The following is a 26,322-nucleotide window of genomic DNA, read 5'->3' on the forward strand; positions in this document are numbered from 1 at the left end:
AACATTGATTCTTCAATGACTTTTGTCTTAGCACAAACGGATCCAGACCTCTATGACGCTTGTCTTAAATTTTTTAATATTCTTAAAAAGTTGCAATAAGCCACAAAGTTCAACCTACCAGTAACGAACTAATAGTCTACAGTAATGGAAACCCTATTTTACCATAACTAGTCAAAAAAAAGATAATCATCATAAAATGACGTGTTAAATAAACACGCGTTAACAAAAAACGTATACCTTGCATGAGCTAGTGACGTAACAATGTTTTGATTAATTATAATGGTCGATCTATCTTTTCGGTCATAAAATGTAACTGGCTGTATTTGCTGGCTTAACCATGAATCATGATGAATCTTTACAGCTTATTAACGTAATTTCTAGATTCCAAAAAAAGTTGCAAAAAACTGATACTGCTGCATCTAAAGTAATTACATTATTTGTGTAATAAAAATGTCTATTAAGTAAAACTATTTCATTGGTATCAGTATTATTTTTAATTCAGACACAAACATTCATTTTAGTTTTACCCTTAACCCTTATCAATTTAAAATGAAACTGGTTGAACTTATTATACACATACATACATACATACATACATACATACATACATACATACATACATACATACATACATACATACATACATACATACATACATACATACATACATACATACATACATACATACATACATACATACATACATACATACATACATACATACATACATACTTACATACATACATACATACATACATACATACATACATACATACATACATACATACATACATACATACATACATACATACATACATACATACATACATACATATATACATACATACTGTATCTGTAGTTTATGCTTTTAGAAATTGAAGATATTGAAGAAGCTCAGTGAGATTCCAGTCAATGTATCTATTCTCAGGGTATATAAGAATATTCTATTTCTAATTGTCTTTTGATTGTTTCTGATCATGATAAGTTACAAATAGTTATTGAAACAGTGTATATATGCAGTGTTTGTGTATGTGAGAGAAAAAGGAGGGCAGCTGTTAAACTCTATGTTTATAAGAAACGAAATCTTAATTTGATGTTGTGGCCTAAAAATGTTTTTTGATTGGATTTACAGCAATTGCACTCACTGGTTGTAGGGATAAGTCTCTAATTGTCTTTACAAAGAGAATTAGGGACTTACCTCTTTGTAAAAAAGTTTCACATGAAATTTCAGGTAAAGTAGCCATAATTATATTGTAAATTAATAAAGTTACTGAAATGAAAATTTATTTTTGAACCAAATTAAGGTATATAAAATTATGATTAAAGATTAGTAAATAAATTTTTCAGAATAATGAAATTAACTCCACAAGCTCAGATATCTGTGTTGAGAACAAGTAAATAAATAAGAAAATCTCTAGTCTAAATATAAATCTTCACTTATTTTTTTTCATTATCAATCCAAAGTGTTTATATTACCAAATAAAGCAAGAACTTAACAACGAAAACATGAATACAGTTTGTTGTGGTTGAGGAAGTTGAGTCTTGCCAAGTTGTCTTTATAGGACTGAAAGATTTATCATAAAATATCAAATTCATCTTAGCAATTCAAGGATATCCACTAGATTATGTCAGAGGTGTCATTCAATAACGTTTCATTACTTGCAATCAAAAATGTTACAGCTGTCTCAGTCATCAAGGAATCTTTCAACACAATATTTGCTAAATAGTTTGGCAGAAAAAGTAAAATCCAGTGGTGTGCAAAACAATAATTTTCTTTTTTTGTGACTTCTTAGAATAAAGAATTCTTAAATTAGTTATATTTTTTATAATTGCTAGGGTAGTCTTAAAATCCAGAATAAAAATACACGTACTACCTCACCAAGTTGCAACAAATCAAGTTTTTGAAAATTGGCCAAAGCATTTGAGATCTTTTTAAAGACATTGAGTGATATTTTAACTAATAAGGAAAAATATGGAGGAAAAACTTGCTATTGACTGCAAAAAAATTCAGGGTCTCTGTGAGCAAATCCTTGGCATCAGAAACATTTATGAGAATTAATTGTGAAATTTGAAATAGTGATGGAGAGCAAATATTTAAAAATGTTTTTATAAAAACTTAGCTCATTTAACTTTTATCAAAGGTTCTCATGAAACTTTGACCCTTAATATCCTTCCACCTATGAAATTAAATTATTATTTGTTGCTGTTGTTATTATTCTTTTACAACCTCTTATATTTTGTGTGCACTATTGAGTGACTAAGATTAATTCACATAACAAAGCAGTCATTCCACAGTGGACATTAGGTGAAAAAATGACTGTAGGAAGATATTAAAAAGGATAGGCATTCTCAAATGATTTTATCAGAATCATTCATTCTTCCTTGCTCTTCTTTTGATTGACATGTTTAGAAAATTTGATGCTGTTATGAATGCATTGTTTGGTTATACTCTTGATAATAGTTAATGCAGAGAAAAAAAGAGCAATTCAGATTCTCCTACCTTTAGCTAGAAAACCCAAACATTACAATATTACGTTTTTCTCAATGCCAAAAATCCAGTGCCAAAACTCTTCCCTTAGGGTTAATTCTGAACTAGAGAGCTACAGAGATTCTGCATCATTTCTTCTGTGCTCTTTGGTAGAAATACAAGAAGACAAGTAACCATCATTATCTAGATGGTTAGCACAGTCAAAATGTTTGACAGAAAGTTGAATTAAAAAAAAAAAAGCAAAAGTTGGATGAAGCAGAGTAAGGGATTTTGAAAACTCTTGAAAGTTTTGTTTAATTTTTAGAACTTTTTATTTCTGTATTTTTTCGTAAGTTAAATTTCAATCTTTTGAATAAAATGATAAATCATATTTACAAACAATACACATTTATAGACACATTTTCAAAAGTTTAATTTTATTGAATTAATTTAATGACCAGTGACCTCATGGCTACTAATCTCATCAAAGGTTATTTTAGTTTACAACATAAAAGTTAAATCCATGACTCACTTTAAAAAAACTGTGACCCACTTCCTCAGATTTTTGAAATATATACCATATCTTTAATGGATTTCTTATTCAGATATTGTGACCTTTATGTAAATATTATTGTTAAATTAAAAATTACTTACAACAATAAAATTTTTATCTGATATATATTATTTGCCATGCACCAACAGATTTTAAAGATTGATCCTTGATAACTATAAATATTATACTTAACTGAATCCTACAATTGTCTTCTCAACTACCCAGGTGATATGATGGCTTAAATAACGATGTTTTTATTCTTTTTTAAAATCAATGTCACATCTAGTTCCAGTAAATGTTCTTGCCCTACCATGATATTTATTTTTTGTCTGTAAAGGAAATTTTAAAGAAAATAATTATAATGGTATTGAAGGATTTCATCAAGTTTCCATCAATAGAAATGGAGATTATCATTATAGAAGAATAGAAATTACCTTTAAATGGAATTAAAAGTAGGAATGGAGATGTTGGACAAAAAAAAAAAAAGAAGAAAAATAGAATGGAAAGTAGAAATTAATTATGATAAAAGTAATTATAATCCCTGAGTCAGTTTTTTAGAATCTTTTTTTGAAATTAGCAGTTTTCACAGTTAGATATGAGTCTGCATTACCAACAACAGATGTGTGTTTACTAAAATCTCTGCAAACTTCTAATACAAAGTTACAATACAAAGTTTAAAGTTTTACAAAAATTTCTTTTATAAAGATATATTTCAGTTGTTATTATTAAAAGATAGCTTTTGTTGTTTTTATTTAAAACATTTCTGTTTACTAAATCTCCAGCAACTTGTGCATTCAATTGGGTCAACCCAACAATATGAAGCCCACAGAGCAAAAAATATATCTGCTCCATAGATATGAAGCTAGCGCTGGCAATAAGTCTTGTGCCAACTTATATAACTGACTCTAAAAAATTTACTTCTTTCCGCAGAAATCCATTTTCAATACCTTCTCCCATTTTTTAATGGCCATAAATCTTATTTTTAAGGAAATTAAACCTAATATTGATGCTATGAGTGATCCTATTCTTTATGCATTTTTGTGGTAATTATTTACTATTAAAATAACAATAACTTTGTGCACCATTTTACCACATGTGCTTCACTTTACCAAACACCAACAAATGACACACTTCCTCAGTTTTTTAATTTAATGTTGGCGTTTAGTTTTTCAGTTAATGACAAATAATTACCATAATGGTACAAACGTGTATAATAGCGTATACAAATGTGTATAATAGTCTTTTAATATTAAGTCATATTATTAAAATATATTTTTATAATTTAGAATAAAATTACGTTTGTAACATGCAACATTTTTTAGTTTAGTTTTGGATTTTTTTATACTATTAGATTATGCTTCAAGTTTATCAACATGATACTTACATCAATAAAAATTTTCTCCTCTCCATAAACAGTGTTTCCGGTTACAAGATTTAAAGTTATTAAGACATCCTCTTTGCCTCTTGCAATAAATACACCTAAATAAAACCTAAACTTTTTTTTTGTGCAGGTCATTTAATGATAATTTAAGCAAAAATTATTTGCATAAAAATAAGGAAAAAATTATTTGTATAAAGCAATTGACCAGTTAAAATCGTCAAATGTCAAAATTTTTACTTTAAAAAATGAAAGCAGCACCTTTTTTAAATGCTGCATATTTTAGATGTTAAATTGGTAAACAAGACTTATGTAGGCAATACTGATCGTAAAAAAATAAGTTGATTTCTAATTTCTATTTAATTTTATTTAAATAGGTATGATGGAGATAAATTAATTTCTACTTTTCATTCTTATTTTTCAAAATCTATGTTTTGTCAGACAATTCAATTTATAAATTTCTTCTCTAAAAATAAATTGATTCCTAATTTCTAGTTTTCATCTCTCTAAAAAATAAGTTGTTAGTTGACATGTCATGAGGTTGTTACATAGGCCATTTGTAAGTGTTTATTAAGTTATCTACATCTGTCTGTAATTCTCTTGTTCTTAGCAGGTATGTACTGGTGGTAAACTCTTTGAGCCTTTGTCAAGTCTTTCTAATTGAAAGCTTTGGTTTAATAAACAACATCCAATTAGTCATTAGAAAAAGAGTTTGCATTCATTTTTAAATTTTGAAGTTCAACTAAAAAACTCTAAAATATTTGATGCTGCATTAAAAGTCATGTTAAAAGTATGTTATATAGACTGTCTTTCTTTCTTTTTTAGAAGCCCAATTAGAATTTTATATATGATGAATATATATATATATATATATATATATATATATATATATATATATATATATATATATATATATATATATATATATATATATATATATATATATATATATATATATATATATATGCATAATTTTTTGATGACTTCCAAGTAGATTTAGAGGATTTAATTGAGTTAGTTCACCTTAACTAATTTAACTAATCAAGCTGCATTCAATCAATCAAAATTAAGCTGCTGTTCTATAGAAAGGAAGCATTATTGAAAGTTATTATAAATGTTTATTATCATTATTATCATTATTGTTATTATTATTATTATTATTTTTATTATTATTATTATTATTATTATTTTTATTATTATTATTATTATTATTATTATTATTATTATTATTATTATTATTATTATTATTGTTATTATTATTATTATTATTATTGTTATTATTATTTTTATTATTATTATTATTATTATTATTATTATTATTATTATTATTATTATTATTATTATTATTATTGTTATTATTATTATTATTATTATTGTTATTATTATTTTTATTATTATTTTTATTATTATTGTTTTTTTTATTATTATTATTATTATTATTATTATTATTATTATTATTATTATTATTATTATTATTACTATTATTATTATTATTACTATTATTATTTTTATTATAATTATTATTATTATATTTATTATTATTATTATTATTATTATTATTATTATTATTATTATTATTATTATTATTATTATTATTATTATTATTATTATTACTATCAAAAAAAGACATCAATTAAATATACAAATTTTAGAGTAATTATGGAAATGAAGAACATATAAAAATATTGAAATGTGAAATTCTGCCTTATTGATAAATTTTAGGTGCCCTTCTGTTATTTAGCTCCTACAATTAGAGCATCCCGCCATCGGAAATTGCGTAAATGCGTAAATTCCGATGTGAGAAATAGTTTATAAAGGTGACTCCGACGTGATGCGATGGTGAGGAATGGTATCACATCGGAGGTGTGATGTAGTCCGAGGCCGATGGGGAGAATTTCACGCACTCTCCGATATATTTCGAGATTTACACAGTATCATACGATATTTTCGTGTAATATCACAATAAATCGTATTTAAAGTGTAAACTCGTAATATTGTGGTATTTCCAATATATTTATTTATAATTACAAAGTTTTTGCAAAATTACAGCAAAATTTTGCAAGCCACCACATCGGAGTCACCTTTATAAATTATTTCTCACATCGGAATTTACGCATTTACGCAATTTCCGATGGCGGGATGCTCTACCTACAATTCATAAAACCTTGCTGCTTAATAGTAGAAACTAAAAGTTTGTTTCGAGATATTTTTTAAACTAGATTGTCTAATTTTTGTAATTGATAATTTTGAAATGATGTGATGTTCAATACAGATTGATTTCCATTTCCTTTAGGAAACAGGCATTGGAAAGACAGTAAATAGTTTAAGAAAATGTGATGGAATGCTTGGCGAGCAAGCTAAAGAACTTATCATACAATGGAGAGATCATGTTAATGCTCTGCTTGTAACAGAGGAGAAGAGCAAAAAATGTAGTAAAAAGGAGGAGTTTATTCCAATACATGAGAAAAATTTAGGAACTTTTAGTAATGGAAGCAAAAATACTTTTCCCTCTGAAGCTTCTTGTTTTAAAAAAGCTAAAGAAAATTTTGATGATATATCTTTAAAACAGAAAAATGACATAATGCATGATGATCATACAAGAACAAAGCACAAACGATCTTTTGAAGAAATGCTAACATTACCGGCAGTTAGTAAAGTAAAGAAAAAGAAGAAAAAATCAGAATTTATTCCAAAAGTTATTGAAAAAATGGCAGAGGTGTGCATTGTTGATTAAAGTTTTCTTAGAGTTTGCCTAGAAAACTCTTTGTAAAGTTTTTTTTTTGATTTTCATTGTTCGTCTTTTATATATAGGTCAAAGCAAACAAGCTTTTAATGCCTAAATTACCTGATATTGAGCTACCTAAATGTGTGCTAGATGCTCCGAAAAATGAATACAAACCATTACCTGATCCTATTTTATCAAAAAAGAAAAGTTTGTAATTTTTTAAAAGTGCTTTTTTAATCTCCTGTAATTATCTTATATATTTTCAAGTTTTAATGATCTTTTTATGTTGAGTTTTTTTTTTTTTTAATGTCTAGCTGACCATCATTCCATTGAAGATCAAGATGTTATTATTAAAAGGGGTTCTCGTGGACAGATGTATTCAGGAAAGAAGCATACCAATGGGGGTATTTATATTCCTTTTATTTAACCAGATTTTTAATCTTGTTAATCTTTTTATCTCTTTGAAGAGTTTAAGTTTGAAACAAACATTTGAGTTTAAAATTTGAGTTGGAATAATTTTGATCTAATAAGTTTTTTTTTAATCATTTTTAACCAGTTTTTGATGTGGTACAAGTACTAATGCTTCATTTTTAGTTGTAATGACACTTTATCAAATGTGCATGAAAGTGCTTATGGAAAATATCAACTGTAAGTTTTTCTATGTGTATTAATTGAGATTTAAAAGTTCTGTTTTATTTGAATATTATATAGAATAAAAATGACTTTATGATGGGACTAAGAAAAAGAAAAAATATATTTTTGAGTACATTTTTACTTTCTTTTTTTTAATGTTTATATATGAATGTTAAAGACATAAAAATTTTAAATTTCCCATCATAAGTTATGATTGGAATCTTAAATTTATGACAGGTCATCTTAAATTTAAAAAAGTAATAAGTAGTTTTGCCATTTTCTTTGGCTTGATTCCAAGATGAAGTTCCTTCTGGATTTTCTGGATTTTTTTGTTACAAATGTATAAATGATTATTATCAAGTGCAATACATTTTCAATTCTTTGTTAATAATTGTGACAATATGAATGTAAAGTCATTGTTTTAGCATTAGTGTTTGTTTTTTTAAAAAAATTTGCATTTCAAAATTGTATTTAAAAACTATAATTTTGCTTTATTAAATAATCTCTAAGAATAACTTATTTTCTATTAAATAATCTTTAAGAATAACTTATTTTCTATTAAATAATCTTTAAGAATAACTTATTTTCTATTAAATAATCTCTAAGAATAACTTATTTTCTATTAAATTATCTTTAAGAATAACTTATTTTCTATAAAACAAATAGAAATTTTCAAAAGAACCATCTTAATCAGTCTTTTGGGTACTTTACTGGTGCTTGTCATAAATTGTTCATTCAGTTCTGTTTTTTTAGCCTTGTATGAAACTGGTGGTGTTCCTTTCACTATTCTAGAGCCATTATTGGCCAAGTATGTTTTTATTAAAAGGATGTAACAGTGATCATATTGTAAGAGGGTTTTACTATTTATATTTTCTCATTTTTATTTCTGTATGTAATAATTACTTATAGATAAATGATTAAGATAACAATTATTATTTTGGAATTTTTTTTTTCAGATGTTCTCCTAGTGAGCTAGAAAGACTAGAGGAGTACAATCCGGTATAGAATTTGTTCCCTGTATATTTCATTTGTATGGTTAAATTTAACTGTTCCAAATTTCTTTTACATTTTTTGGATTATTTTAATGAAGAACCATCTAAGACGGTCGAAGAAAGAAATGCTATTTAGTTTTTGATTTAGATTCTTTTGTAAAGGTGATGGAGATAAAAAATATTTATTTGGTACTATATTATTTTTTATTTGGTACTCTATTATTACCGTTATTTGATTGGTACTGTATAGTTAACATTAATTGTTTTTCCTTTGTTTTTTTGCTATTATACTACTGTTTGATTGTTACAGAGCATTTATGTAGATTGATTTGTATTTTTTCTTTTCATTAACATTTTGTTCTCTTATGTTCAGCATTTTCTTGAAGAGTCGGAGACATTATGGAAGACTCATTGTCAGCGTGAGTTTAAAGGAAAAGAACCTACATCACAGGAGTCTTGGAGAGAGTTGTTTCATGTAAAATATTGTGTTAAAAGTTTGCTTTTTCAAAACATTTCAATCAAAATTCTATAATATAGTTTAATTTAAACTACCTCTATTTTTCTTTGCTTGTTACCCTTATTTCATTTATCTTTTTTTTTTTCTTGCACTTTCAGAGGCTTAATATTGAGAGAGAGGACCGTCTACAGAGATTAAGCACCAAAATTACTAATTCCCAAGCTGCTAAAGCTCCTGAAAGATCAGTAAAGTTAGCTTATATAGCAGGAGTTCCTCAAATTACAAGGAACCAAAAAAAGACTGGTACTGGAATAGATAGCATTGCTCAATGTAAACTGGAGCTAAAGAGTAAAAATTGTTTATTTGAAGCTAATTTGTTATTTTGAGTTTCATTAACATAATTTATAAATTGATTTAAGGGATCCACCTTAACCTGAACGTTTGTCATTTATCAACATTTATTTTATAACATAACATTTTATTTGAAGGGGTTTTTTTAACCTGAATGTTTGCCATTTAACAACATTTATGTGAAGGTGTTTTTATGTGAAGGGTTTTTTTTTTTGTGTGTGTTTAGTGTAAAAAAACTGAAGGTGAATAAATGTTGTAGAATGGCCAAATAAAGTTTAAATGATAAATGTTCAACTCTATAAATATTGTCTAAATGAAGTCTATAAATTATGTTTAAACAATAAATATTCATGTCTATAAATGTTATGAATTAAGCAGTGCTACAAAAGGCTCAAACTTCTTGTAATTTCCTATTAACAGCTTATTAGAAACAATACTACCAAAATGTCAAACAAATTGCAAAGTAGGACTTACAGGGATATCCAATTATTTGCAAACCCAAAATGATAATATTTAATCATATGGTGATTGAATAATGGCTGTACTGATTTATGCTTATATGTATTCTACTGTTACTGCTCTTAATTGTGATTGTTGTGTCTCTTTTAAACAAATACTGTTGTTATCATTTTTTAATAACAATGACATCATTCAAATGACATCATTCAAATGACATCATTCAAATGACATCATTCAAATGAAATAAAAAACTTTTTTTGTACTGAAATAGTTCCAAAAAATAGTTAAAATAAAAAACCCTTGAGATTTTTTTTTAAATAAATTTATTGTCCATATAAAAGTTCCATTATTTTGATTATCTTTCACTGTTTTTTGATTATCTTTCATCATTTTACTTTTTTAAGCACTAAAATCTAAAAGTCTCATGATCTCCAACTGTAAATACAACAATTGGTTATTAATGCAAAATATTTTTTATTTTTTACTTATTCTTTAAATCAAGAGCAACATAAATTCAATTGCAAGGGGTAAATAAAACTGAGTTAAATTTGAGTTGTTATCTTTTGTATTATAATAAAATCCAGATTTTACAAAATTATGGAAATAGATTCAGAAATTCAAATGAATCATTTTTGATTTTGTTGATTAAGTTATGACACAAATCAAAATCCTACTTTAAATCCTTAAAAGATTGGAAATCAGATGCAAAAGTAAAAATTATTTACCAATTATATTGAAAAAGATTGACAACAGGTTTACAGATTATTGTGTTCCCTAAAATTGCTGGCCTTCAGCCGAGACCTATTCAGCATATTGGTATCTTGGTATTATCCGGTACTGATTCTATCCATTACTTTGCAGACTTTTTTACATATTTTTAATGTTACCTAAACTTTTATCAGCAAAATTGAAATGTTTCATCTTTGCTATTTTTAGAACGGATTGAAAAGCAAACTCAAAGTGAAGCAGATGTTTCTGTCCACTTTGCTAAATTACCACGAAAAGAAAGATGCTCATTAAGTGTGCCATTCAGCTCAAGTCAAAATTCTCCAATGAAAAGTCGCACAGAAGACTTAGGAACAGGCTCATTACGATATACACAAAAAGCTGCTAAGAAAAAAGGTTAGCTAAGTTACAGTTTAGTATCAAGCAGTTAGTTGTGTTTTTGATTTCAGCAAATATGTTGCATATACATTTAGTAAAATAGATCTTTAGAAAATTTCTTATGAGAATCAGTTTTCATTATTATTTTATGTCAAAAAGTATTACGTATCTGATAAATATGTAATAAATAGGTATTAAGAAATATGATCATGCTTTTAAAACTCTGTATTCTAATGATTTATCAAATATATGGTTTACATATATTTGTAGGAAAGAACCCATTAATGGCTGCAGCAATTAAACTACTTCACAAACAAAAGTAAGTTTTTAATATAAGATGATAAGATGCAAATTTACCATTCATCCAAGTTTTACTAAAATATTTCTAAACAAAATGAAATTTTAAAAAGACTAACATAATAACAGTGTTTCAAAGTAATTATTAAATAATTATTACTTATTATCAAAATGATTAGCATAATTTAACTAAAAGATTTAAATTAACTAAGTTAGTTAACATCAATAACATAATCACCATACCATTATAATTATAATGTTGTAATATACTATAATACATTATAATATAATATAATATATATTAATATGTTACAATATTTTAATATACTGCAGTGTTATAATATATTTTATTCTTAAAAGCTTTTGTTTCATGCATGCAGGAATCGAGTTAGCTCTCAAGTAATTCGCAAATGAGATGACGTCTATGATAAATGCTACTAGAAAGGATTGCTATTAGTTTACTCTCGCTGTCAGGATCACTTGGTAGTAATTTCACTTTAAACACTTGGGTTAGAACACTTTGGTTCAACTACGTTCTTGCTATTAATAGCTCAGTCCCAGTTCTTTTTATTGTTTTCTTCTAAATTTTAATTTGATAGGATTAATTTTTTTTTGACATCATAGGGAGTCTTAAAAAACGGTGAAAAGTTATAAATAAAAAAAAAAAAAGGTTTTTTGTTTTTATACTTTTAAACAAAGGTCGATTTTTTATATTTTCAAAGGTAAAAATTTTTCTGAACTATTGTAAATTTTATCATTCAAGTGCATGGTCTTTTTAACTAGATAAAAATTAACTAATGATTTTATCATTCAAGTGCATGGTCTTTTTAACTAGATAAAAATTAACTAATGATTGTGAGTTTATGAGAATTAAGAACAACTTTGTAATTAGTATAACACTTAATGATGCTTGTGCGGACTTAGTTGCAACGATTTCGTCTGGTTGAATCACTAAAGCTGTCATTTTATGTCATCTGACAAGTAATATTTTAAATTCTATTAAATATCTGTTTTAAAAATTCTAGATTTTCTTTTTTCTAGAATTCTTTTTTTTACAAAAATAAATTTTGTGTATTATACAGTTGTAGATTTTATAATAGTCGCAAATATAGTTATTATTTTATAGCCGATTTTTTACAATGAGATCATACAAAGCTTACACTGGAAACGGGCTCTTACCAACAGTTGTGCTAGATGAAACAGAAAAAAAAACTTTGATGGAAGATCGTGCAGTAGCAAAAAGTTGCTAAACAAGCTAAACATAGTCATTTCTTAAGTAACAGGGGACACTACAGGCTGTAGAAATGGTAATATTGTGCCTTCCATGTTTATTTTTCTAGGAATGAAGTTTTTTGACCACTTTATTTGCGACCAACAGATTTTTTAAAACCCTCCTATGATTCATACTGAATAAACAAGGAATACTTTGTTAAGTCCACCACTCTGTTTATCGCGTAAAGACTACAAAAGTGAAGCCTGCGTCTTGACTTAAATTAGTAACTATGTGAAGACAATAGTACAGTTTTGCTTTCCTATCTTCCTCATCGCTCACACAAGCTGCAGCCGCTCGATTTTAGCCAAAGGTTGTGATGTCACTTATTCAAATAGAAAGCATACTGAAATACTATCAGGGATCCTGGTGCAACTTTTAGCTGAAGAAGTTCCTTTTTCCAGAAAAGGGAGGACTGAAAATGCTGTTTTAAACTTAGATTCATCTTGTAATTGGCAAATGTTAGATAGACAATAGAATTACAAATTTTGGATTATAAATTTTGTTGCAACCAGCCCCAGTCTCCCTTATACGAAGGTATGATTGTAATTTAAGTCGTTTGATTTAAATATGATTTAAGTCAAAATTCTGGAAACATAAACTTTAATGTTGGAGAAGTTTTTAAGAAGAATCTTTGAGAAGCTAGACATAAGAAGAGTAAAAACGCAGGTGGCGTTTACTTTATCTACAATCCGTTTAAAGTCCTATTTTGTCCTATGGAGCACAAATGGCGCTCATATATCAAAAGTATCTAAAGTACGCGCATGTTTAAGCAATCGACGAGTCTGATATTTTCGGCTTCCAACAGAGACAACGCCTTCACGAGTTCATCCATTTCGTCCTCTTTCATTTTCAAATTAAAGTCGCACTTTTGCTTTTCTTTTAAATATCTTTTTGCTAATTCCTCTTTTTGGTTCACAACCAATTGAAGTTCCTTTAGAAGAACTTGCAGTTTTAGTTTCTCCTCGGTCGTGCTCGCGAGTTCTTCTTTCAGCGAATTTATGTGTTCTTCTTTCACCTGTAAATACGTCGATTTCGTGTTAATGATATCATCGTCATAGCAACGCTTTTGTGCATTGAGTTGATCGTAAAGAGATTGCATTTCTTGCTTAAGAATGCGAGTTTCGTGTTCACTTTTTAAAGCTAAAAAAAAAATTAGATTGTCATTGAACAAATTTAAGATACAAAAAAAAAGAGGTGAAATTTTAAAAATTCGTTAAAGCATCATTATGATAGTATTACAAATAAACAAATATTTTTCTGGAAAGTGATCACAAAATTATAAAATTCGTCTTAAATACATGATATTTCCTTTAAGCATTACTCAAAAATGCCAACAACTTTGAATCACGTTCATAGGTAGTCAGTGTTTTATACGAACTTAAATTTACGGCTTGCAGTCATGATGATTTGTGATCAATGAACAGAAAAGGACCTTAATGTGGTCGCATGTAAATGTATGGTTTTATGGGGAAGGGGGAGGGGGGGGGGAAGAGTAGGATAAAAAGAGGGGTAGACAGTCATGCCCTTAATATCTTTTTGTGAAGAAGTTCTGTATTAACGTTTTTTGGAAAGTGCTTCTGCTTACTCATATTATTTGTTTATTATTTACTCTAAATATTTAAGATTAACAAATCAAAACAATAGAATGTGATTATTTTGAAATAGTCATGTGACCTTTGTTATTTGTGCTTATGAGCTGCGTTTGTAAACATTTTATTGTTTCTTCTTTTTCTTGTATGTTTTTATTGGTCTTGCAAAGATTTCTTCGCTGTTCTTCAAGTTCTTTGATAAGATTTTCTATTTCGTTTATATGATTATTATTTTGTAACTTTAACTTTTTAATCTCTTCCTTTAGGGAAGATATCTCGTCTTCTTTTTGCATCTTTGGCTCCTCTAACTCTGATATCTTTTTAAAGTCATTTAAGTCACTCTTATATTCTTCAAAACCGTCTAAAAGTATTGTTTCGTTCGCGTCCTCTTTTACCTTTTTCGACATTAATGTTACGGTATTTCCAAGCGGAGTCACCTCGGTGACGTCTGTTTGTTCAGCAATATATTTGTCTATTAAATATTCGTTTTCATGCATTAAGGTTTTTTCGATATTTCGAACTTTTTCAACAAGTTTAAAAATTTGCTCTTGCAAAAAATCGCAATGCTGCGATTTGCTTATTAATTGATTTCTGAGTTGAAAAATTTGATCGATCAGTTCTTGATCGTCAGTTTCTGTCTCCTCATTAGATTCTTTTTTATTCATGACAATGTTCGCTTCAGGAGAGTGCGGCAATAGACCAGATTTTAAATTATCTAACTCGCAGCTTTGAATTTCTATTTTCAAATTTAATTTAGCGATTTCTATCGACTTTTCTCTTAGCTCTTCGTAGGCGGTTAGAATTTTTGCTTTAATGTAAAAGTTGGATTCCTCTGTCGAGTTTTCGTATATCAAAGAGCGCAGTCGATTGATTTTTTCTCTCGCTATTTGCAATTCATTTTTAATTTCTGTTTCTTGCTCTTTCAATTGCTTGTTTACAGCTTTATAAGTTAAATTTTCTTGTTCCATTTTGTGAAGGTCTTTCAGCAGCGATTTGTTTCTGTTGCGAACTATCGAAAGTTGTGTTAAGATTGCATTTGAGTTACCTTCTTTTTCAAACTTTTGTGCGGAGACTTTGCTTTCTTCGAAACTTTCGCCAAAAGCGGCGGAAACATCTTCAGATGTATCGATACTTTCATCGCAATTGTCACTAGGTTTTAGTAAACGTTTTAATTTCTGAATGACATTTTCTTTTCTGTTAATCTCGTTTTGGAGTTTTTCCTGCATCTTTACAAAGCCTTTTAGCTCTTCCCGAGTTTTATTCAAGCTTGCAATATATTTTTCAATCTGTTTACATTTACTGTCTAGCTCCTCTTGCAACGCTGAGTTTTTACTTCTTAACTCGCTAACCACAAGTTCTTTCGCAATACTCACTTCGAAACTTTCGGTGTAGTTAAGTCTTGTCAGTTCTTCGAGTTCTTTTGAGGTGTCTAATATTTTCTTTGACTGTTCTAGCAGCGTTTTTGTTTGAGACAACTTAGATTCGTTTGGCTGATCTGACTCGTGCATTGATTTTAGCATCCATTTCTGCAGCTGCATTTCTAAGTTAGAAATCTCTTTATCCTTCTGATGCAGTTGTTCTTGCTTTTCTGTGAGTCTGGTTTTTAAAGAGCTCACCTTTTGCTTTTGACTTCCATTTTGACTTTTTAAATGTTCAACTTCTTTGTTTTGATTTCTAAGTTGCTCTTCGAGTAATTTTATTGTATCTTTGCACTCGACGCTTGATCTTCTCTGGATTGATTTTTCTGTTTTTAAGTTTGTGTCATTTTTCTGCATTTTTGCTTCATATTCTTCAACAATGCTTTGAAGTTTCTCAATTTCTTCAGTGTCTTTTACACTTTGCTTTTGAAGTGCTTTGATATCTTGGTGACGTCTTCCTCTTGTCTCTAGTTCAAAAAGGTGTTGCTCAAGCTGTTTAACTTTCTGCTCCAACTTTTGCTTCTGCTCCTCCGCTATTTCAAATTTGTGTGTAGCGTGTTGCAGCTTGGTGGATGCTATCTCTGCGTCAACCTTTGCTTCATTAATTGTGTTTTCAGCTTGCTGTATGAACTTTTCGTTTTCTCTCAAGTTATTCTCCAGACTTAGAATTTGTTCTTCTAACTCTTCATTGCAACCCTTTAAAATTTCGTATTCGATTTCGTAGTCGATATCACGATCGTCATTCTTATCATCTGCATCTGTCTTCATTGAGCGATCGTCGGAAATCAAATCTAAAGTGTTTGCCAAAGACTCATTTTTTTCTTTAAGCTTTTGATTTTTTAACCTCAGTCCTTCAATCGTACTCTTTGTCTCGTTCAACTCTGTTTTAAGATGGATTGCTTCATTTTTTGAATGACAAATAAACTCTGACGTTGTGCTTTCGCTATTTTCAAGGAGAACCTTGTAGTCTTGACATTGTTTTTCTACTTCTCTTAGCTGTTTTGTAACTTTATCGTATTCTTCTTCGCTTTTTCGTTTGTATTCTTGAAAATCTTTATGCAGAGTAGAAAGTGAATTGTTCTTCTCTGCAAGAGCTTCTGTCAGCTCTTTTTTTATTTCCTCAAAATATTTGTCTTTTAGCCGATTATCCTCGTGTATTTCATTGACTTTTTTTGTCAGCTCCTTGTTGTGTTGATGTTGAATTGTTAACTTGTGCTTAGCAATCTCCAAAGCCTTTTCGGCTTCCTTCAAAACATCTTCATAACTGAGTTCAGTTTCCTTGAGTTTTTTTTCCAGCTCTTCTGCTCTTAAATTTTGTCCTATTAAAGGACTTGCATTTATACTAAGACTCGTATTACTTTGGTCTTGAATTCTATACTCATTGCGAGAGTTAGAGACAATAATGTCCTCTTTACTTTTTGCAATGTTTAGTTCTTTTACGTGTTTTTTAAGGCGTCGAACTTCTTTTTTTTTCTCCTTGAGCTCCTCTGATATTCTGTCGCAATGTTCAATGTATTTTTCTTTACACTTTTCCATATCATCTTTAAGTGCTTTAATTACACGCTCTTGAGAAGACACATTTTGCGTTTGAGTTTCTAGGAGCTCTTTCAATGACTTGTTTTCTTCAATCAGTAAAGAGTTTTTCTCAGCTAAAACTTTAGGCATGTAGTAAACACTTTCCTTTGAAGAACCCCATTGTTCTACTTGGCTACTCTTTAAATTTTGTTTTTTTTTTGTTAGTTCGTCATTGTTTAGTTGCATTTGTAAGAAACTGTATTTATCATATACGTGGTTTTCAATGACGTCAATTAACCTGTCTTGTCCGAGTGTCGAAAGATTTTTGTTTTCAGTAATTCCTAATGTTTTTCGGTAAACGTCAAGTTCTTCATAAAGTAATTTAATTACCTTATCATAAGAAGTATCTGGATAATCTTCGTTGCCATTATCTTCTTCGCAGTTCTCAGACTTCGCTGTTGCATTAGAGGATTCGTACTTTAGTCTAGACTTTGGGACTTTTGGCACTGGCGGACGCCTTTGAGGTATCTTCGATGTTTTTTTAAGAACATCGCTGCTTTTAGAACGAGTCGGGACTTCTTTATGCATTGTTGTTGATTCATAAATGTTTTCTTCTTTGTCAATGGCTTCGTGAATTTCTGCTTTTTGGTAACTATATTCCTCTTCAGGTGTTTTCGATATCAGCGATAGAGAGTCTTGTCCAGGTGTTTTTCGATCAAGGTATCCACCTGATAACGTACTTCCACTATATGGTATCATTTTGTTAAGATAGACTTTCTTAAATTTATCATCGTCGTGGGATGAAGCTGATTGAATTATTCTGGCTTGCTGTAACTCTCTTTCAAAATCTTGTGCTTTTTTCTTCCATTCTTGAATATCGCGTTCTTTCGCCTCAATTTCCAACATCAAAGACTGCTGTTCTTCAATTTCAACACTTTCAACTAGTTTTTCAACTTCGTTTATTTTTGGCCACTTTGCTTCTTTTAGCTCTTCTATAGTTCTTAACAATTCGCTGATCCTTCGTCGCTTTTGATGAATGTCTTTTGTAAGCGTCTTTATTTCGGCGTCACGATTTTCTTCGGTTTCCTTCAAGTTTTGTTGCAGTTTTTTATTTGAAAGAAGTAATTCACTAATGTCTTCGTTTTGGTCCGATATATTGTTTGTCGAGGTGTTGTACTTTTTCTCTTGGTTAGACTTAATGAATGTTAATTCTCTTTTTATTTCTTGAATTTCTGCTTCTTTAGCAACGAGTTTATCGCGGTAAGTTTTTTCTAAAAACTTATCATCTTTGGAAACTGGTTTATCTCTCTTTCTTTCTAAATCTTTAACTTTTGTTTCAAGTATAAACTTTTCTGTTTTCAGTTCCGATATTTCATGTACCATTCGTGCATATTCCTCCTCTTTCCTGAACACTTTTCCTTCGGTTAATTTACCGTCTTCTCTCATGCGCAAACTATGGAGATCTTTAGACATGTCATACATTAATCGTTGCTTGATCGCCAACTCCTGCTTCAAGTCTCCGTTTTCTTTTGCAATTTTCTTTAAATCGTCCCTCAACAAATGTATTGTTCCTCGATCTTCGTTTGCTTTGGCCATGTAACCAATTCGGTTCTCTGCTTCTTTTTTCAATTTGTCTCTCTGCTCTGTCATTTCGTGAAGCTTCCTTTCTAAATATTGTATTCGCCGTTTGTATTCTTCCGTCTCTTTTTTTGCCAAGTCAAGTGAACGCGTTGCTGCGCTTAAATTTTTTTGTTTATCTTCCAGAGACTCGTTCAGTTCTAAAATATTAGCGTGGACATCTCTTAATCTATTATCGTGACTTTCGCTTAACTCGTTAATCTCGCTTTGAAGAGCAGTATTATGCATTATCACTTCTTTAATGGTCTTTTCTTCGTTTTCTATAAATAAAAAATATAAGAAAAATCTAGCATTTATTTAAAACCAATCAGATAAATCCAATAAAGCTTAACAACAAATCTGAATTATCCAACAACTTAATAAGATTAAGCATTACCTTGCAGCAGTTTAATAATTTTTCTAAGTGATTGATTTTCTTTTGAAAGCCTTACTGAATCTTTTTTTAATCTTTGCATCAACGTTTCACGTGACTCCAAATCTCGTGTTGTATCCTCTAGTTCTTCTTGGGTTACTTCGTACTCTGCAGTCTTTGCGTGCAACCTTAAGTTTAGCTCCTCGGCCCGAAGTTGCAACTCGCGATGACGTTTTTCAACGTCACTTAGCTGTCGTCTCATAATCCACAACCTGGACTTATAATCTTTGTTAACAAACTCTTCATCTAAATCTTTTTCCAAGTCTTCTTCAAACTTAAAGAAACCTTCGTTTAAAATGTTGTGAATGTTAGTAATAGAGGCGGCCGCATTTGTAAAAAGGTCCCAAGCATGATCTCTTCGCCTTGACGATTTTTTGTCTCGATCATACTTTGTTTCAAGAGCTTTAAACTTGCGTTTAAAGTTTTCAAAATCAGATGCATACTGTTCAATTGAACCATCTAAAAGTTTGGCTGTCGAGGCTTTTTGAAGAACTAAATGAGTTCGCAACGTTCCGGTTAAATGACCATGACCTCGTTCCATATCAGCGATAATTTTTACTGTTTCAACCCCTTCTTCTTCTAAATTTAACATTTTTGCGCGTAAAGTTTGATTTTCTACTTGAAGCTTCCTTATTAATCTTCCGTGGTCTCGAACATGTTTTCGATCAGAAATACTTCCACGAAAATCATCAGGACTCAATAGTGAGAAACGTTTGTTTAAATCAGATTGAAACCAATCGTTACCATCCTCACTTTGCTTACTATTTTCTAATTTCTTTACAACATTTGCATAATCTTCTTCCAATGCTGACTTTTCGTCTTTTAACTTATTTATATCTTCAATCAAAGAGTCCATTTTTCGGATCATTGAGTCAATTTTCTCTTCAAAAGTAATTTTATCTTGTAAGTTTTGAGAGGCCATCTTTCTTTTCTCACGCGATGCTTCTTCTAAAGTGTTATTCAAATCTTCAATTATTTTTTTTAGCTCTAACACTCGGGCTTCAGTGTTTTCTCCCCTGTCTTTTTCGTGCCGGAGATTTTGAAGTATGGCTTTTAGTTTTGCAATTTCGTCGTATGCTTCGTTGCGGGAGATTTCTGATGCGTTAAGTTCTCGTTGCAAGTTAACAATTTCCGTCATGCTATCGTCTAAAGATTGTTGAGAGTTTCGATAGTTTTTCTTTCCCTTTTTTTTTTCCTGATCAAGAATGGTGATATCATTGCATGATACACTTTTTTTGGCATTTAACGGGTGTTCTATATTTGATTTTCTGCGATCAACGACTTCGATAAGTTTTTCTATATCTTTCAAAGCTTTGTCAAGGTCAGATTTAAGAGCGTTGTTTTCAAGCATTAAGGCTTCGCACTCAGCTTTGCTGAATACAAAGCGTTTCCCGTTTGGACTTCCAGCAGGAGTCAGACCTTCATTGGTTGCTTTTAAAAACCTTACTTCTTCTTCATAGTCTGATATTTTTTCTTTGTTCTTAGCTAATTCTTTATTCTTTTCTTTCAATTCACTTTTTAATTCAATAATTTCTTCTTCGATAGTTTCATTTGAGCGAATAATAAGTTTCATTTTTTCCCTTTCAGATTTTAAAACTTCGATTTCTTTTTTGTCTTCTTTATTGGTTGTTGTATTCATCCTGAGACGCTCATTCTCTTCTTGAAGTTTTCTGATGATTTCATTTTGCTGAATCATCTCGGCAAAAGCAGCTTTTTCGTTAGATGAAACCTCCGGATTTCGGTTTTTGGTACTTTTTCTTTTACTTTTCGGAGGTAACCCCCCAGGCTCACCTGATGTGAAGCTTTTCTCTTTTGATTCATTTAAAATTCGCTCTTTGGAGTTGTTCAATGAGTTATCTCTTGAAAAAGTCAAATCTTCGTTTAACGTTCGGTGCTTTATATTAGATCTTAAGATTTTCTTTGCTTCCTTCAGCTCACGTTCAATAAGCTTGATTTTATCGCGTTTACGCAAGTTACTGTCAACCAATTCTTTTCTATCCTCGTTGAGTGCTGTCCGAAGCAAAATATTTTCGTTAGATAAACGATCGTTCTCTCGACTTAATACAGATTTTACTTCATCAACGTTTGTGCTGCTAATCAGTTCCCTCAGCCGTTCATTTTCTTCGTTTAGCTTTTCAAATCGGACTTTCCAACGAGAGTCTCTCGTAGAGGAGTCGGGTTTTTTTTTTAATGCACGGTTTTCTTCCTTCATCTCTTTTAGCTCTTTGTGCAGAGCTGCGACTTTATCTGCCAAATCAAAATGTGATATTCTTAAACTTTCTTTTATTCCAGTAAGTGCGGTATCAAAATTGAATTTTTTACTATTGGTTTCTTTTAACGAATCCTCAGTCTCAAAGGAAACTTGATGATCCCATTCCGCTGCCACATTTTTAAAAGCGTTTCTAAATTCTTCTATTATATTGCCTTTACTGTCAACATCCTGGACTAGTCTTTTGTTCTCGGCCATAAGCTGTCCAATTAAAAACTCGATATCTTTATTAGAGTTTGCTTCGAAATTTATATTCAATCCTCTTGAGATTTCTTCTTTTAATGTGTTTAAATTTTCGGTTAAAACTTTGATGAGCAAATCCTTTTTTTTCAAAAGAATTTGGTTCTCGCTTTCAGCAAGCAATTTTATGTGGAGCTCTTTGTTTACTTTTTGCAGTTCTTCTTCGTAGCTTTTTATACGATTTACTAAAAAAATATTATCAACTTCGTATTGAGGTCTCTCTCCTCTTGAAAATGCTTCAGCAGCGATGGATTTTTCTTTTAAAAAGTTGTTTTCTTCTTTCATTCGGTCCATACGTCTTTCCGCTTCCAAAATGGCAGACTGAAGAAGTGCAAGTTCTTCTTGAATGTTTTCTTCAATCGATGCTCTAAGCTCGTCATTTCTCTCTTGCAAAATTTTCATGTCGCTTTTTAGTGCATTATTTGAACCTTCGTTAATCTCTTCTTGCAAACGCAAGCGCTCCATTTTATCTAGGGCTGTTTGCATTTCAAGCTATAAATCAAAACGGAGAGCTTATATAAATTAAAGCGGATGGCTTATACAAACTAAAACGAAGGAATATGACAGCACAACTCAAAATAAAATTGCGCAAGTCATAAATAGTAAACGTATTTAAAAACAGTTTCCCAAAATTATAGGGGTATTTCTTTTGAATAAAAATCACCTTAAGCTTCTCAAGCTCTCCATTTTTCTCCTCGACCAAGGTCTTTAGAAACCTTGTCTCGTTTTCTTTATGCAAGAGCTTAGCATTCTCCTCATTCTTCTGTCGGACTTTCTTCTCCAGTTTTTCTATTTTTACTTTCAGCGTTTTATTTTCTTCCACATACTAAAGATTAAGATTTATCAATCAAGATTGGATTTGAGAGGATCGTGAAGAATTTCACAGCTGTTGAAGAAAGCTGACAGAGGTTAAAAATTTAAATAATCTCGTTTAATAATCTCGTTTAAAAATCTCTTTTGATAATCTCGTTTAAAAATCTCGTTTAATAATCTCGTTTAATAATCTCGTTTAATAATCTCGTTTAATAATCTTGTTTAATAATCTCGTTTAATAATCTCGTAAGCGAGATGGATTTTGGGGGATAGGGAGCTCACGTCGTACCAAAATTTGTTAGCTTTTAAATATGACGTTTCTCTGTAATGCAAACTTTTTGATTCTAAAAAAAAAATATGCTGGTTCTTATAATTTTTTTAAGCAGAAAATATCTGTAGAGAATTTTTATTATTTATCTCTTTGAGATCTCGATTAGCTTCAAAAAGTTCATTCCTCCCTTCTCCAATCCCATTCCCTGTTAATGTTGCATACTGGAATGTAATTATTATACAAATCAATAATTCCCTATTGAGTTTCTCTTTTTATAGAAGAGCACATGACAATGTTAAAAAACTTGATGAACACTTGCAGGTCTAAAGTTATGTAACACAGAACTCGTGGAAACAGAAATTTCTAAATATCTCGAGTTAAAAAGGACACGTAAAATAAAAAAATTTCATTTCTTAATACCTGAGATAACTATATGAGAAACCTTTTTATTTGCAAATTCTGACTGAAGCTTATTTTTTTCAATTTACCTTTTGAGAAAGTTCAAGTTCTGCTTTTAACTTTTCGATTTCCTCTGATTTATTTTCAACAACTTTCCTTAAATCCATTGCTTCTCTTTTGTAGGTCTTTTCACAAAATTCCTTCTCTTCCGCAGTCTCCTAGAAAACGATGCTAAATATGGCATTTTGGTAATACATAGACCTATAGAGCATCGTAAATATATTTAAGATATAAACATTAAACCCGAAAAATCAATTTACGAGTAAAATTTAATGCATTATTTCACCTTGATATAGTTTCTTAGCCTTCGAACTTCTTCTTGGGTTCCATTAAAATCTCTCTCCAACAGCGAAATTTTATCGAGGCATTGCAATATATCCTCTCTTGCTCTCTGATGTTGCTCAGGATTCCAAATGCAGGGAAGCTCACCTGCGAAAACAGAGGGATTGAGAATTAATATGTCGAATAATTGGCTATTGCAAAAATTTTTAATAAAGTGGAAGGTCTACTCCTTAATTGTGTATTAGTAAACTTAACCTGATATTATATATATATATATATATATATATATATATATATATATATATATATATATATATATATATATAATCAGACTGTAGACGTTGTCAGCGTTTGTAATTCATTTTCTTAAAATTAATAACTGTATTTATATTAAGAGTACATTTTTGTTGAATTAGTTAATCACTTGTGCGTCTCACAATTTTTTTTTTCCTCTCCCCTTCCCACCTTTCACTTCCACTCCATAGTACAACTTTGAACGTGCAGTTAATTAAAATAAAATGTTCTTTTTTCTTTTTCTTTTTTTTAAACTTACTTAGTCTTTTCCAATGACTTTCTTTTGAAGACGTTGAAGTTGAACTACTTTCTTGATCGATTTCATGAAGCTGGTGCATGAGTATTTCTCTGATGTCTTTAGTGGAGCATTGATCAACTTTTTTTTCAAGATCTTCACATCTTGACATTATATCATTCATATCACTTCGCATTCCCTACAAGACACAGAATAGTAATTTTTATCTTAAAAAAATTCGCCATTTTACCAGGTAGATTAGCTCAAATTACATATTGACATAATTTACTAAAATGTCTTGTAAATTTCAAAGCAGGACGTTTCTAGATATTTTAGCTTGACACAATTTAATGATGATTTGATGATAGTTTGATAATGATTTCATGGTTTGAACATGGATTTTTCATGATTAAAACTTTTAAATAAAGTGCAAAATGAAATAATAATAAAATTTTGTTTAAATGACTAAATATCATTTGAAAAAAAATTAATTTTTTATTTCACTTTATAAAAAAATGGTTGATTTTTGAAGATGTTAGTGTTTAAGAATTCTTATGCATCTTCTTCACTGAATTCTTAAAGTTTTTAAAATTTAAAATTTCTTGTATTAAGAATTAAATTTTGGGTAAAAGTATGCGATATTACAAATACTTTTTCATTTTCGGAAGGAATACGGCAATCGCGTAAACTGAGCCCAGACCCCCATAGTTTATTCGTATCCATAAGTTCGTGTTGATGATTATCGATGTTTGGAATAGTTTGTTTTATGTGCTCAGTTTGGGCAATCAATTGCCGCAGCTTTTCAGATAGATAGTTCTCATTGCTTGTGTTACTGGAGCTGGATACTCGCCCATCTTGGGAAACTTCTAAAGACGACGAGGATGTTGAGGAGGTGACAGGATCAGTAAAGAGGCTCTGGTAAATATCCATTTCCCTCCGAATTGGAACATCTGATAGCTGTTTAGTTGTTGATGATGTTTGAAACTCATTAATTACTTCATTTCCTTTCTGATGCTCACTTCTCAGATGCTCTTGTACTTCCTGTAGAAGCTTCCAGAGAGCAATATTATCACTCTTCAGTTTATAAATTAGTTTTCTTTGATCGCGTGTTACTTTTGACGATTCATCAAGTCTGGTTTTAAGCACTCGTTTTGAATCAGTTGACTGCTGAAACCATGCTTCCATTTGAGCCCGATCTTTGTGCAATGCAACTTGAAGAAGAGACAGCTCCTCTATGTATTTTTTTTTCCTCTTAGCAATGTTTTTTAAGTGATTTTGTAAACTTTCTACTTCGTTTAACAATCTGTCAACGTCACGAGCTGTATCCTTATTGTAAATACCGCACTGATGGCACATCAGTTTATTTTTTGATAGGTAAAGTTCGTTTGAAACCTTTTTTAATACATCTTGACCGCGATCGATACTTTCGTAAGATTGCTTAAGTTTTGAAGTAATTGCCTGAATATCCAAGTTTTTACTTTCATTTTGTGGATTTATAAACCTGTCTCGCTCTCTCTCAAAAGCTTCTTTAATATCTTTGTCGCCAAAGTATGGATCATTCGATTTGATGCGATCGTTTGTAAAAATAAGTCCATCTTCTTTTGTATACTCAGTATCTTTTAAATTGCTTTCAGGAAAAAACTCAAAATGCATAAAGTTTCCGCCTTGTTTATCGTTAAAGTGAACTTTTCTTGAAATATTTGGTTGCACCCCGTATTCTGAATAGCTTGGCAAACTCGGTTCCAGATTACGACCTGCCATAATTTTAAAAAAAGCGAAAATTAGGAGAACTTTTTAAACTTGCTAAATTTTTGTTTTTTTTCTAAGTTCTTTTTACCAATAAAACTGGTAAATGTATCAAAACGTTATTAAATGTAACGGTTTCTTAACGAACTTCCTCGCATTGCTGTCTTTTCTCGGTTTGTAAACACATATGCAGAGCATGAGTAGCTAACTAGAAAGATGTTTCTAGTAGATTTTTGATTGGTCTTATCAAAACAAATGCGCAATTACTTCGTTGATAAGAAGTGAAACTGTTCAGTGGTTTGTTCATGGTTCGTTGTTGTTCGTTGATGTGTTTAACAAAACTTGAATGACACATGTTGAATGTTAGATTATTAAGAGTGAATAGAGTCTTTTGAAATATATTACTAGTCATGTGATTTTCAAAGCGTCCTTATAGGACTTTTAAAAAACAT

The 26,322-nt window shown here is 29.9% G+C and overlaps 2 protein-coding genes across 5 annotated transcripts; one reads left to right on the plus strand and one right to left on the minus strand.

The window, feature by feature from the left end:
* The first annotated feature begins 88 nt into the window (after positions 1-88).
* LOC145188958 (uncharacterized) lies at positions 89-13,186 on the plus strand. Of its 3 annotated transcripts, XR_016452441.1 has the most exons (14): positions 89-424; positions 873-929; positions 6,692-7,114; positions 7,210-7,330; positions 7,438-7,527; positions 7,718-7,771; positions 8,510-8,564; positions 8,713-8,755; positions 9,122-9,223; positions 9,364-9,553; positions 10,952-11,137; positions 11,390-11,438; positions 11,797-12,397; positions 12,543-13,186. XR_016452441.1 is itself a non-coding variant. In XM_090087186.1 (13 exons), the coding sequence occupies exons 1-13, from the start codon at positions 338-340 to the stop codon at positions 11,828-11,830; spliced, it is 1,491 nt and encodes a 496-aa protein (XP_089943312.1). In that variant the 5' UTR covers positions 89-337; the 3' UTR covers positions 11,831-12,537. The 3 variants fall into 3 exon arrangements, 1 of the variants encoding a protein (XP_089943312.1); XM_090087186.1 differs by lacking the exon at positions 12,543-13,186 and having other exon boundaries at positions 11,797-12,537; XR_016452442.1 differs by lacking the exons at positions 11,390-11,438; positions 11,797-12,397; positions 12,543-13,186 and having other exon boundaries at positions 98-424; positions 8,510-8,602; positions 10,952-11,138.
* Positions 13,187-13,288: 102 nt separating this feature from the next.
* LOC145188957 (uncharacterized) lies at positions 13,289-26,218 on the minus strand. Of its 2 annotated transcripts, none has more exons than XM_090087185.1 (8): positions 24,776-26,218; positions 24,149-24,323; positions 23,600-23,742; positions 23,343-23,471; positions 22,435-22,596; positions 19,226-22,262; positions 17,602-19,109; positions 13,289-13,829 (listed from the first exon to the last, which is right to left on the minus strand). In XM_090087185.1, the coding sequence occupies exons 1-8, from the start codon at positions 25,883-25,885 to the stop codon at positions 13,824-13,826; spliced, it is 6,270 nt and encodes a 2,089-aa protein (XP_089943311.1). In that variant the 5' UTR covers positions 25,886-26,218; the 3' UTR covers positions 13,289-13,823. The 2 variants fall into 2 exon arrangements, with proteins under 2 accessions (XP_089943311.1, XP_079921604.2); XM_080065478.2 differs by having other exon boundaries at positions 14,364-19,109.
* Between the last annotated feature and the right edge of the window lie 104 nt (positions 26,219-26,322).

This window comes from Hydra viridissima, unplaced genomic scaffold (genome assembly GCF_058129835.1).
Source record: "Hydra viridissima isolate aposymbiotic clone 2 unplaced genomic scaffold, HvirCarnegie_v1 scaffold_5, whole genome shotgun sequence".
Taxonomy (NCBI): Eukaryota; Metazoa; Cnidaria; class Hydrozoa; order Anthoathecata; family Hydridae; genus Hydra; species Hydra viridissima.